The sequence below is a fragment of the Crocodylus siamensis genome, chromosome 7 (genome assembly GCF_052110815.1).
Source record: "Crocodylus siamensis isolate JL-2025a chromosome 7, ASM5211081v1, whole genome shotgun sequence".
NCBI classification, from domain to species: Eukaryota; Metazoa; Chordata; order Crocodylia; family Crocodylidae; genus Crocodylus; species Crocodylus siamensis.
The window spans coordinates 57,149,262-57,163,467 of record NC_143401.1 but is presented as its reverse complement, the minus strand read 5'-3'; the positions used below and the strand labels follow the sequence as shown (position 1 = coordinate 57,163,467).

The following is a 14,206-nucleotide window of genomic DNA, read 5'->3' as shown; positions in this document are numbered from 1 at the left end:
GGGCAGGGCTGAGTTGGCCCTTACTCAGTGGTGCCATGCATGGTTCTGGTCAGTATTATGAGAGCTCTAGATAAAAGCAGGAACCAGAGGGGATGGGGAGAGAATGGATAGTGCTGTTACTGGAGGGTGAAATGTGTGCAAGAGCTGTTTAAGCGGGCCTGGTCCTGCTTCACAGTTTGCTCCACTGCTTAAGTCCTGGGCAGAATATTGGAGGGGTACACGGGCATGTTCCCAAGAGAGCCATTTCCTTAACTCGCTCCCTTCTTATTGTAGATGACATAGTCGGGTTCTCGGGGGATTTTGGGAGCGGCGTTGGATGGGAGGATGAAGAAGAGAAAGAGACTGAGGAAGCTGGAGAGGAGGCTGAAGAAGAGGAGGGAGAAGCTGGCGAGGCAGATGATGGAGGCTACATCTGGTAGAAGCAGAGAAGAGCACAGTTTGGTCAGGATGCTGGCAGCAAGGCTGGGAGGCAGCAGTCAAGTTCAAGGAGAGGAGCAGCTTAATGAGATGATCAGGAAACACAGTTGAATGTAACTTACTATGGTAGAAAAAGTGTGTGCGCATGCATGTGTGTGTGGGTGTGTGTGACAGGGAGCCTGTGTGTGTGGGTGTTGTGAATGCTGTTTTCAGTGCCACAGGGATGCCCAGTATGGCAGAACCTAGCATTGTAGCAAAGCAAAAGAATACAAGATGTCTGCAGTGCTGGCTTCGCTGGGGTTTTTGTCACGTTTTTAGGTCTGTCTTGAGTATTACAGCCCATGAACACAAAGACATGCATGCAGTAATATGCACAAGCTTACACATACCCACTTGCAGCCATGTTAATACTGAATTAATACCTTGTTAGATAAATCCAGCTGCTGAAACGTTTCCCCAGGCAGATATCTGGGCATGTCACGGGCATGTTCCCTAGTCTGCTTTACCATGGTTGGAATGACAGGCAGGAGTTAGCACAGCACGTGCTTGCCCACAGTTTAGATGGAGGGTGGCATCACCAAGGTCCAATTGCAGGACTCTACCTAGTGTGGTAGAGAGGTGAGATGAAACTGGCATTTATTTTTGTCTGAGAGTCTTGCTGCTTCTGGGTCTCAGCCTAGACAGGCTTGTATTATGCACCTTGAAAACAGTGGTCTTATAACAGGTGAAAAGCTTCTGTGGCTTGCTCAACCCCCCTTAGCATGAAAGGGAGAGTCCTTTGCTAAACAGATTGCCTATGGATTTGTCCCCTGCCTGCTGATGGCACAACTGAGAGGAACTAGGCATGCTCTCCAGTTTGTCAGGCATTTTGCTCATGGGAGACATCAAGGACTTTTTAAATAATAGTGACCTGGGGATGATTTAAAAAAAAACAAAGCATGAACAGCCTCCTAGCAAGGAGAACCCACAGAGAGCTGTTCTATCACCATGTCCTTTCTGGTGGCAGTGCAGGATTGTTCCCTGCAATCAGCTCACCAACAGCAAGATCGTGTCTCAGAATATAGTAAAAACCAGGATTTCTTCAGGTGAAATAATACTCCACACCTGTCCTGGATAGCACAAGCTTGAACCAGTGGCATCAGTGAAAAACAGCTCTGATCTCATCCTGTTCTATGAAAACTTGGCTGGAAGCTGACTCAGATTGGTAGCACTCAAAATTCATCACTATCTTAGTAATGTGCAAGTGGCTCCTGCATGTTCGTTTGATGAGGGAAGGAAGAGGAGCATTTTAGTGACAAGAACATCATGACACAGACTGTGATTTTGTCTTCGTAAAGTATTGGCTGAAGAATAGTTTCTCTGGGTGCTTTTGTGTAAGCTAAAGATATGTGGTGGGATTCAGTATATCCCTCAGCAAGCTGGAGTGATAGCCTTGATGACCTCCTAGGGCTTTTCAGACTTGAACTTCTTGTGATTTTTTGTCACTCTTTGCAAAAATTGGCAACTGCTCAGGTCAGTAGAGATGGCCATAAAGCTGCCCATTGTGTTCTGTGAATCTGGTATACAATTCCAGCCCTACCTTACCTGGAAGCTTTGTGGGATGGATAATGGAAAGGAAGAAAAGATAAGGGACTAGTGATAGACTTCAGTTTTCTACTTTCCCTTTTCCTGGGAGCATCCTTCCTCCTCTTTCCCCCTCCCCCCTTATGCAGGAGAAGGGAAAGCAAAGTCTGAAAGCTCAGGGGCTTTGTGAGATTCAAGCCATTTTCCTTTCTTCTTCAGTAGACAAGCCCACTGACTGAGTATGGGACACAGAGGTAAGCAGAGTGCTGTTTTCCCACTCTGTCTGGTCTTTTCTCCATCTGGAACACACCCAGGCTGTCTTGTTTGGTCCTTGTGCCACCTAGTCTTAGGATTGGAATATGTTTGGTCATTTCTGAATATTGGGGTGGTCACTGGAGGATTGACAAGCTTTGATGAAAAGCCAAATACTTTAGGCTTTAAGAAACCAAAACAGCCTGGTCAAAAACAGTTTAAGAAAGAAGCAGTGTGGGGTGTGGAAAGCAGTCACTAAAAGGTGTTGGGAGACACCCGAAAATGACATTTCTGCAATGAAAGAGAAGTTATCTGTGTCCTCCTTTTCCTGTCACCTGTCCTCTGTCCATCTTCATGTCAGTCCCTCTGATCCCAGACTTGAGATCTGTTATTGGCTTCAAAAGATATAATTGGTTGGTTGGTTTAGTTTTATTTTTAATGGAAAAATTGGCAATGATAAGTAGCTCAGTTTTGTTCCTGTTAATTCTGTAAGGTTCACCAGTGACTTAACTCAAGGCTGGACTGGGCCCAAAGTGTATGTACATTTCAGTTTCCTAGAATAGTCCCAGTCGTCAAATGCTAATAATATTTGTGTGTGTCCTTATGGGCATGTGGATGAATGCATTGAAAGGTGATGTATGTGTACATGTGCTGTGTAAATGGGTATATCCTAGGACAGTGTGAGTTTGTGTGTGTGTGAGTGCCACAGAAGTAGCCAGCTTGGCTTATACTGAGCATTCCAGAGCTTATGCAAAATTGAGCTTCCGGTAGAGCCTTTTAGGCTTAGTGTGCTACTGCATATTCTTAAAAAAAATTAAATAAAAAAGCTAAAGTCCCAGTAAACCTCAGTAACATGCTTGCAATGATGCCATATTAGAGAACAATATTCTGTAGCCAGATGTGATGATAAATGCGCCTTGCTGTGTTGAACCTTCTACATTCCTTTCCTTCCAGTTTCCTGCTCTTTTTTTTCTCTCTATTATATATACATGTATATTGTGTAGCCCCCTTGATTCAGCTATTTCTCCTGATCTTCTGAGGAAAGAGTACTTAGCTATGACTGAGGACACTGTACTGAAATGTGCCGCTCCCAAAGGGGCTGACCTTCTTAGTCAATGCGCTACTTGAACTGCTCTGTTTTTTCTTGGGGCTTGCTTTTGTATTGGGTTATTTCTTCCCCACCAGTCACCTCGCGCAGACCATGACGCATACTTGAACTTTCATTCCTAAAAAATCCATTGTTGTATTCCCTCCCCTGAATCCTAATTTGTCATTGCCTTTTGGGACTTTTCTCTTATTTTGTGTGCTTCATGCCTGCCTATGTCTGGTTCTGGATTTGTTTCTGGTCATGCATGTTTAATAACCTGTAAATATGTTTTTCAGTCAATCAACAAAGTGATTTTTCTAACCCTGTAGGGCTTTAGCCGTGTAGAGGCTTCCTTCTTTGGAGAGGAAAAAGACTGTCTTTTCAGTTCTGGATTAGTTACTAAGGCATAGGATTTCTTCAGTCTCGACCAGTTCCAACGTGGCAGTGGTTAGTCTAGGATTCAGTTTAGCAGTTGAATGATCCACTGGATGTGTTAGACCCTGTGAACAAGGCCCTGTGGCTTAAGAGTTCAGCTTCTTCATTATATAGAGAGAGAATCCAAAATGTAAACAGGGGAATGAACACTGGAGTCACTTGAAGTCCCTTGCTCTCCAGCTTGCCTGCCCCCCCCCAAATGCTTTTCAGTGTTAAGATATTTTACCAACAGGAACTCCTTCCTTAGCATAACTTTTCCTGTTGGCAAATGGATCAAGTTTGTGTGTTTTGAGTGTGTGTGCTGACTTGAAAACATAACAGTTCCCAGAGCAACCTCCCATGGTGTCATCTTCCTATCAAGCAGCTCTTCCATCAGTACTGCCCACATATCTTCCATCAGGTGTGACACCATGTAATGGTGTCTCTGCATCGGTAGAGAAGTGATGAAGAAGGAAAAGCAATGTCTTGACAAACAATACGGGTTTTTGTTTGGTTGGGGGTTTTTTTGGGGGGGGGGTGTTGTTCAGAGTGAACTAATTTATTGCAGTATCTGTGACTGGTCCACTGATCTTGTGCGTCATGCTCTTTACTGCAGTGTGGAAGATCTGCTTTCCATTCCCTATCCCCTTCTTACCCCCTAAAATGGCAGGACCTGGGTGGGCCATGGAGGCAATATGTGCAGACTCCAAGAAAGGAGGAAGTCTCTTGGACTGTACAGCAGGGTCCCCTCTCAAATAATGTATATGGATTTGACAGATAGTCTTGTCTTGTTCACTTTGACCATGAGGCTGAGAGATGGGATCTGGAAGGATGTAGGTAGGCAAGCAGAATCCTACAGTTCATAAAGGAAAACAGCCAGTTGGCTCAGCTGGTTGGTTGGCTTTAAGCAGTGGCTGATCGTTCTCTTTCTCCTTCTCTATTTTTGCATTCCAGCCTCATGTGGATCTTTCCCATACACTTCTCTCTCTAGTATGGACTGCCCTGTGTATACAAAATGTAGCTCCATGTATTAAACCGTTTACTAATCCCTTTCTCTCCTCCTCCAAACTGGATCTCAGCTCAGTGTTGATGGAGATGATGTGTATTAAAAACACTAATAGATAAATATTTTGAAGGTGTTGAAAAACGTTTTTGGTTTTGTTCTGTTTTTTATTTTTAAAATGATATGCTTACTGAAAGAAAACTAACAACAAGATTGAGAGGAACAAACTGCTTAGTCTGAAACATATTAAAATGTCTTATGTGCAATAACTTTGAACTTAGAGTTAAGAATCGTGTTCAAGTGCTTGGATTTCAGTTAATATATTTAAGTGCTGAAACTGTATCTCTCTCTCAGTAATTTTAGATGTTAATCAAAAACAAGTGTTAGAATGTGCGTGTGCATTTGACGGGCACTAGAGCACCGAGTGTTTCAGGCGTAGGGTCCCTTCTCCCAGTTGTTACACTCCCGTTCTGCTTCATTGAGGCCCCCTGGGAAAGCTGTTTCACATTGTCTGTCTCTGCCTAATACTTAACCTAAGGAAACAAGTACACACACACCAGGAAATTAAATACATTATTTTTAAAAAAAAGAAATAAAAATTTATAAACACTCATCTTTGCTGGGATGTTGATGTGTCTCTCTGCTTCAAGACTGGGGCTGTAGCATGGCTTCAGAGTGGTGGCAGAAGCCTTGCAGGGGAGACTTCTGCTGGAAAGGCAGCATGCTGAGCTCCTGGGGAATGGAAGGGAGGAAGTGTCTTATGTTCCCCCTGCTCCAGCCACTTGGCAGACGCCATTCTTGCTAGTGCTGCAATGGTGTTTCTCAGGGTACATCTGCACAGCAACAGAAGACTCTCTCTCTCTCTGTGTGTGTGTGTGTGTGTGTGTGTGTGTGTGTGTGTGTGTGTGTGTGTGTGTGTGTGTGTGTGTGTGCGCGCGATGCGATGCAATCACACCCTCCCTTTGCTGTGCTGACATTCCCTTGGCCAGGAAGATTTTGGCCACTTGGAAAGGGCTTGAAAGCAGAAACTACAAAGAGGAGGAAGGGGAAATCATCTTCAAGGCTGCAACAAAGTGAAGGAGGAGACTTTAAGCTAAAAAAATACTTGCAGGTGGACTGTTCCTTGTCAGCATCTGACCCTGATTACCACAGGCCCCTTTCACCAGGCCTTCCTCCTGTGAAAGACTAAAAAAGTGCCAATGAAAGCTGGGCCTACCTCTTCAAAGGTACTTAGGCTCTTAACTCAATTCCCATTGATTTAAGGCTTCTGCCCTAGCTCTCTAGTTTGACTATCTTGCTATGTGCAACAGGTAAAGGACAGGCAGAACGCAGGGCCTGGTGGCACCTTGGTGATGTACTGATTCAGAAAGGCATGAGCTTTTGTAGGTGACAAGTTTCAGAAAAAGCATAAGTCTAAACAGTAGCTATTTGACCTCATGCAGTCCCCCCAAATCCATGAATAAGAGAAACTAAAGTGTTAATGTGGAGCAATAGGCAACTTCTGTAGGCTCTTGGTCTGTCTCGCTAACTAACTAGCTACTTGTAGAAGAACATCTCCCAACTACCAGCCTCTTCAGTCTCTTTGGGGAGTATCTTTAAATTACAGCTCATAATAGCCAACAGAACTGCAAAAGATAAGGGCTGGACACAATGTGTTTACACTGGAGTAACTAGGATACTCAGGGTCCAGCCTTATAATGGTATAATTTACTGGCGCCTAGTGTGGCGTTAGCCTGGGAATACCAGGGCTAAAAACAGCATGCATCACCGTCGTGTTAACGTGCCATATGTGTCCATGTCCACAGTTAGCATTACATGCTAATGACTACTCAGAACTGGTCAGTGAAGATGCCATAAATAGCATCACTGTAAAGCACTACAGAAATCAGCTTTCATGACGCTAATGGAGCTATGCCACTATGCCAACAATAGCAGCAGCTCTGGTGCAGGAAGGCATGTTCTCATTTTCTCTGCCAGCATGAGGTGTATTCAGCTGAGTGCTGTGTCTGCCTAGCTGGGGGGTGAACGTTCCTGTTTTCCTGGCTGCAGTTTAGGAAGCAAATCCAAACCAAAGGGCAGTCTAATGCATGTCAATTGTTCCTTCACATTTTGCTAATGAGAACTCCCCTCATTTACCAACCTGTAACTCAGGTTCATGCTAAATATAGCCTCTGAACTGTAGTCTGATGTTATGCAACCTGGTTTAACTTGCAGGACATGCAGAAGAAGACAGGGAAACAAGCCAACAAAAACGCAACTAATGGCAGAATGTGCAGTAATAAAGTGTAAATTGAAGTAGCTGTATTACGTAACACACATCCTTCCTCTTCCTCCCACCTCCCACCAGGTACCCAGTGCAGCACATCTAGGGAATCTGTCTAAGGGCATTCATATACTGCTCCAGTGCTTGCTCAGTGCTGGCACAAGTGTTGCTACTCTCTGAGCACGTTTACATATGCATTAACACACTTTAGTTAATGCACATTTAAATCTAGTACTTCCGGGCATTTTTACATGTGCTCTGGGGGTGGTGGGGACACTTTAATTAGAGTGGCTCCAAGAGCCGCTCTAATTAAAATGCCTACAGCACCTCGTGTATCAGCATCCCGTGCTTCAAAATGGTGGTGGGGCACTTTAAAGCTTGTCACGTTTAGCATCTACATCAATGATGTGGACATTGGTGTCAGAAGTGGACTGGTCAAGTTTGCCGATGACACCAAACTCTGGGGTATAGCATCCACACCTGAGGAAAGGAGGGTGTGATCCAGGCAGATCTGGACAGACTCATGAAATGGGCGGATGAGAACCTGATGGTGTTCAACACTGAAAAATGCAAGGTTCCTTGGGAGGAAAAACCTGCACCGTGCTTATAGGCTTGATAGTGCTATGCTAGTTAGCACTACAGATGAAAGGGACTTGGGGGTCATGGTTGACCACAAGATGAACGTGAGCCTTCAGTGTGATGCTGCAGGTAGATGCTTCTCAAGCAGATCCCGGGACGTCATTCTCCTGCTGTACTCGGCCTTGGTGAGGCCGCAGCTGGAGTACTGCGTTCAGTTTTGGGCTCCACAATTCAAAAAGGAGGTAGAGAAGCTTGAGAGGGTGCAGAGGAGAGCCACGTGCATGATCAGAGGTCAGGAAAACAGACCTTATAAAGAGAGACTGAGAGCAATGGGGCTATTCAGCCTGGAAAAGTGCAGGCCCAGGGGTGATCTGGTGGCCACCTATAAGTTTATCAGGGGTGCTCATCAGGATCTGGGGGAACAACTGTTCACCAGAGCCCCACAAGGGATGACGAGATCGAGCAGTCACAAACTCCACTGTGATCGGTTCAGGCTGGACATAAGAAAGAGCTTCTTCACTGTCCAAGCCCCCGAGGTTTAGAACAGACTGCCATCTGAGGCGGTTCAAGTGCCCACTTTGAACTCCTTCAAGACGTATTTAAATGCCTATCTTGCTGGGATCCTATGATCCCTGCTGACTTCCTGCCCCTGGGGCAGTGGCCTGGACTCAATGATCCTCCGGGGTCCCTTCCAGCCCTAATGGCTATGAAATCTATGAAATGGACTTTAGTTAAAACGCCTTCTCCCACCCACCATTTTGAAGCATGGGGACTCTGATACATGAGATATAGAGACAGGATGGAGCAGGCTAATTAGCAGACTCAATTAATCAAGTCTGCTTCAACTCACTGCAATAACAACACATCGGAGCAGCCTCCAAGCATGTGTACAGGCATCCTCCATTGTGAGGTACTAAGAAAATAGCCTGTCCTAATGCACATTAACTAAAGAGCATTTTTAAGTGATGCGTAATGTGTATTAGCCTATTTTAATGCACATTAACTAAATAGCAGTTTTTTCATGACACTTTTATGCACATTAAAATAAGCCAATGCACATTAAAGTGCATGTGTAGACACATCCTCTGAGCTTTACTTTTAAGCTGCAGTCTCTTGTGGCTACTGGTCTAGTTGGCATGGTTTCCTTGTCCCCCAGATTACAGGTAACCCTGTAGACAGGCTACTGATAAAAGTGGCAGGTCTACAGCCCAACCTTTTATTTGCTTCCACTTTAAAACAAAAACAAACATTTATCCCAAAATCTAGCTGGCTGTCCATGACAGCACAACACAGATTATCACCTATACTGGCTGGGGAGACTCTGGAGGTAGCAGGTTGGTGCAGAGATTGGCAGTAGGTCTTCTTGAATTTGCTGAGTTTTCCAAATTTCCCTTCAGCCTATGTCCAGTATTTATAGAAGGCTGATTCTAATAGTGTAATTAAATTATCTCTGATTGGTTTTATTTAAATGTATTTGTTCCACTGAAACTTCTGGAACTAGGCCCACCCAGATGTCTTGTGAACTTAGAAGGCATCAATTAGTTGGAGCTGCTATCCTTAGGAAAGTAGAAGGGAGAGTTTCTGATTTCCTTTCCTACCCCATTGTGGAATGCTGTTCAGCACTGGCCTGTTTCTTCTTTATCTTAGTTTATGGTCTTCTTTGGCAAGTCTGTTTTGTTTTACAAAATATGTAAGCATCTTAACAAAAATATATCTATTTGTGTGAAATAAAAATATATCTATTCATGTGAAATAACATCTACACATTTGTTTACATCAATTACTATTACAAATATTTTAAGATCATTAGAATACATTAAATAATCTTAAAACACTGCATGGCCTTCCCTTGCAATACTCCTTTCAGGCCTTGTGCATTGTTTAATGGTATCTGATTACTGGTTTAGTTAGACATGTGGATGGCTTCCTTTACTTCGCTGACCAAGCTAGTTGTCACAGCTGCAGAGGTTCACACTATGGTCATACAGAAACAGGCTTTGAAGCCTTCTGCTTAACTGCTTCTGAAGCTTGGCCTAGGCCGCTTGAAAATGTCCAAGGCTGGCAGCACCCCCTGCAATCCCCAAAATACCACTCACTTGTGCAATTAATAGTTGTGGCCATTCTCTGCCCACATACTGCTGTGCGTGACCTTTAGCTGACTGCCCTGCTTAACTATAGCCGTTATCTCATTGATCAGTCCAATGCTTCAGGACACAGAGAACGGAAGAGATTCTGTAGAAAATGAATTTAGTTTCACGGTGGTATTGTGGGTGTGGGGGAAGGGGCGGTACAGCAAAGTACAGTGACTCAGTCAAGGTCACAGAAGTTTAACAGTGGTGGGGCCAGGATGTGAATCCAGATCTCTTGGCTGTTCAGCCTATTCTTTACTCACATCTGCTCTTCTACAAGCACAGGGCACTTTTACACGTGCTCTGGAGGGGGGGTGCTTTAATCAGAGTGGCTCCGAGAACTGCTTTAATTAAACCACTGCAGCGTCTTGTGTATCAGCATCCCCGTGCTTCAAAATGGAGGTTGGGGTGCTTGACCTAGAGCTTGTTCAAGTGCTCCCACCACCATTTTGAAGTGCAGGGATGCTGATACACATGACATGGGAGGCTACTGGAGCACAGTAATTTACCAACTGACTTGATTAATTGGTTACTCAATTACAGCACACTGGAGCAGGCTCTGCACTTGTGTACAGGAGCCCACAGTGCCCTCAAGCCAAGCGGAGTGGGCAGTGGACAGACCATCCTCCCATTCCTCGTGCTTTAGCCAGTTTCATGCCCTATGTTAATTATCCAATGCCCACTCCCACTCTTTGGATTCCTGTTTTTGTTGCAGTTGTATTAGTGAATCAAAAGATCTCCCCAAAGCTGCTTTCCTCTCTGTGAGCTCTGCGCTGTTGGCAGATCTGTAAGGTAGCCACAGACCCCAGATGAGTTTGTTGTCTCATGTCTCTTAACAATTCTTTCCAATGGGGCAGCACTAGACATAAAGAGCTTAACAGCAAACAAGCACAGTGGATGGGAACTGCTGACCAGGCACCTGCTTTGGCATTCTGGGGCTGCTGTCCTGTTCAGTTCATAGCTCAAAGGCTTCTGTTACAAAGCAGACCAGCTCTGATCCTCTGGAAAAGGTTCCACTAGGCTAATTTTTTTGCCTGGTCATGACATGCACCAGAGGCTCTGGGCAAGACCTAACAAAACAGAGTAAAGAGCTCAGGTATCACATGGACTCAATGGGTCAAATGCTGCACACAGGTAAACCTGTCACCCAGAACTCTTGCTCTACATGAGAGCAGAACTTAGCCCAAGACACTTAAGAGAAATGGGAGGTGGGCTTTGCTGCATGAACAGGCCCTGACAAAGAGTAAAGCAGGGACTGAGGTGGCAAGGGGCAGCCAAGGCAAACATTAGTGCACACCAGAAAGCCCAACTAGTCTGGGATATCCTGACATTGGCATCCCAAGAGCACCGATAGGTGGCTGTGGTCGACAACCCCAGGCAGAATCTCAAGCTGAGCTTTAGGGGTTGGAAATATTTTCAGATTCTGAAAACCCCAGCCCAGTGGAAGTGACTTTAGGCTTTTAACACATCTCTGCATGTCACAACAGTAAGACTGCACTGGGGTAACCTCCCACCAGATGCTGCTTTCCAAGCATGACCATCACTTGTGTCCTCAGCTTGCATCTTCCCAAGATAGATGCACTAGGTTCTATGAAGGTTGCCTTTCAGGAGGCCAGAGGGAATGAGGCCTGTGCACTATGATGCTACTGATTCATATGACATGAGCCCTCCTTTTCTGTTTTAGGAGCTCTGGGCCTACATGTCACAGGTGATGAGCAGTTCTGCTTATCCTTGCAAGACTAGCCACCGCTACCTGATGGACCAATGTTTGGCTCATAGTTGAAGAACAATTGCTTGCAGCTAATTCTGGGCCAGGAACAGGTCGTGCTGGTGGGCAGAGGAAAGCATTTTGCAGTTGCAGACCCATGGTCAGTCAATTGGATGCACAGCTCAGGAGTACTGGTGTTGAGTTCTCACACTGCAGTTTCTGCAAGTAATACCTTCCTTTGTACGGGCTGGCCACGAAACTCCATCCCATCTCAGTGGATGGTGACCTAAATAAATGTTATCCATACCTTTGTCACCTTTTCTGTGGACTACAGTTATGTAATATAGCCAGACACAAAGCGTTTGGCCCTTAAGAAACGTCAGCTAGTATACGAAGCTGCAGAACAGCTCTATAGCAACACAGGCTCCTGAAAACACATCACGCTGCTCCCTCTTTTCCAGTTGCCCTTAGAATATTGAGTCATGTTCAAGGTTTTGGTTCTTATCTTCAAAACACTCAGTAGTCATGTTGGCTACAAATGTCCAACTCAGGATTCTTAAAATTCTGGTTTATTAGGTGGATTGAAACACTGTCATGAAGTCAAATCATAAACCTTGGAGCTGATCCCCACATACACAAAAAATCAATTAAGCACACATACACTCACTAGGTACATACACCCCCTACTAGGCATACACACTCACACTACCAGCTCAGGCACATACACATCCAAACCAGCCTAGGCACATTCATACCTATTACCAATTTAAGTCCATACATGCTACATATACCAATTTGTACAGAATCAGTTACCAGTTACCAACACCTGCATATCCAATACACATACATGGATTACTTATTTATATACCCCCCCACACACAATGATATCTCTGTGTGTGTGTGTGTGTGTGTGTGTGTGTGTATTCACTAATTTACACACATACCACCCACCTACACATACACAGATGAGTTCCTAAGTTGGGTGTTATGATATGTATGCATGTATGTATGTGCTTGATGTACTTGAGATACCTGGGGAAAGGTTAAGGTAAGAAAGTAGAAGTGTAGGGAGTTAAAGGTACCAGGACCAGGATTAGAACTGGTAGACTACAGGGGCCTGGGCTGAACAACTGAGGCTTGGGGATAACTTTAGGTTAATTGATCTTAATTGATTAAAAGACAATGCCCAAAAGCCTGCAGAACAGAGAAGCATGCTGGCACAGTCTTGGACTGGAGCCAGAACTATGGGGGAGCTGAAAAGGTAGATGTGGAACTAAGGGAAAGTGTGGGTGTTAAAGAGGGGCTCTGGGTGTGGGGAGCCAGAGCAGTTGCAGAGAGCAGGAGTAGGTGCTGGAAGCTGGAGAGAACTGCAGGACAGCTAATAGGATCTGGGAAGCTGTGAGGGTGGGGGGGATTACAGAAGGGGGTGGGAGGGAGCCTGAAAACAGAGAGGGGCAGCAGAACATCACAGGAAAAGCAGCAGGGACAGCAGGAAAACAAGGAGAGGCTGAGAGGTGGCAGAAAAGGGGAGATAGAATTGGGAGGAGATCAGGAAACTAGCAGAGAGGATGGGAACTGGAGCTGAGAGAGAGAATGAGGCTGGAATTTAAGATTGGGAAGGGACTGGGATTCAGTAAAACATGACCCAACTCGGGCTTGCAAATGACAGTGGTTTTATTGAACAGGCAAGATGGTGACACAATGTCTTATTGGTTCCCTTGCACCCACACACAATGGCAGTAGGGGTTAGAGAGGCTTGGTGCAGGGGCTGAAGTCCACTGAAGTCCAGGAGGAGAAGGAGAGAGAGTCCAAATTGCAGGAGGAGGGGTGCAGGTAATATCTACCTATCCAGGCTGGAAAGGGGTTCTTGTCCAGTAGATGTTGTCCAGAGGGGGGTTGCTGGCAGGACCTCTGGGTGGATAGCTGGTATGGCATGGTGTTGGTCCAGATGGAGAGGGCGTCTTCCTGGGTCTGTCTTCACTGCCCCTTTTTATAGGGACAGACCTTGTTTCATAGTTTCTAGGGTCGGAGGGGACCTGAGCAGATCATCGAGTCTGACCCCCTGCCATGGCAGGAAAGAGTACTGGGGTCAAATGACCCCAGCAAGGTGTAGCCTTCTCTTAAAGACCCCCCAGGGTAGGAGCCAGCACCACGTCTCTTGGAAGATGGTTCCAGATCCTAGCCACCCTGACCATGAAGTAGCTCCTCCTGATCTCTAGCCTAAATCTACCCTCTGCCAGCTTGTGACCATTATTTCTAGTCACTCCTGGTAGTGCTCGGGGGAACAGAGACTCCCCCAGTGCCTGCTGGTCCCCTCTGACTAGTTTATAACAGGCCACTAAATCCCCCCTCAGCCTTCTCTTGTGGAGGCTGAACAGGTTCAGGTCCCGCAGCCTCTCCTCGTAGGACCTGTCCTGCTGCCCCGATCATGCAAGTGGCCCTCCTCGGGACCCTCTCAATGCTGTCCACATCCCTCCTGAAGCGCGGTGCCCAGAACTGGACGCAGTACTCCAGCTGTGGCCTGGCTAGTACCACACAGAGGGGGAGGATCACCTCCTTGGACCTGCTTGAGCAGCCCTGGTTCTGGAGGTGACTGTCTGCCACTCTGCAGTGGAGGGCACCTCCCAGGGTGCTTCTTCCTTGGGTGCGTAGCCCTGCAGGGAAAGACCCTAGTGACAGGAGGCATGCCCAGGCAAGGGTCAGCCCCTGGCATACTGAGCATGTGTGCTCCATGCAGGGATGTGCAGTTTCTGGTGTCTGTAATGGTGAGAGTTGCTGGTTTTCCAGGGTC

The 14,206-nt window shown here is 45.9% G+C and overlaps 1 protein-coding gene across 1 annotated transcript in view; it reads left to right on the top strand.

Annotated features, from left to right (window-relative positions):
* The window catches only part of SPOCK2 (SPARC (osteonectin), cwcv and kazal like domains proteoglycan 2), a 54,792-nt gene extending 45,470 nt beyond the window's left edge, over positions 1-9,322 (top strand). Inside the window, exon 10 of the mRNA XM_090058716.1 lies at positions 274-9,322. Coding sequence (XP_089914842.1) covers positions 274-419 — 146 coding nt within the window. The 3' untranslated portion in view covers positions 420-9,322. The remainder of the gene's footprint in view (positions 1-273) is intronic.
* The last annotated feature ends 4,884 nt before the right edge of the window (positions 9,323-14,206 follow it).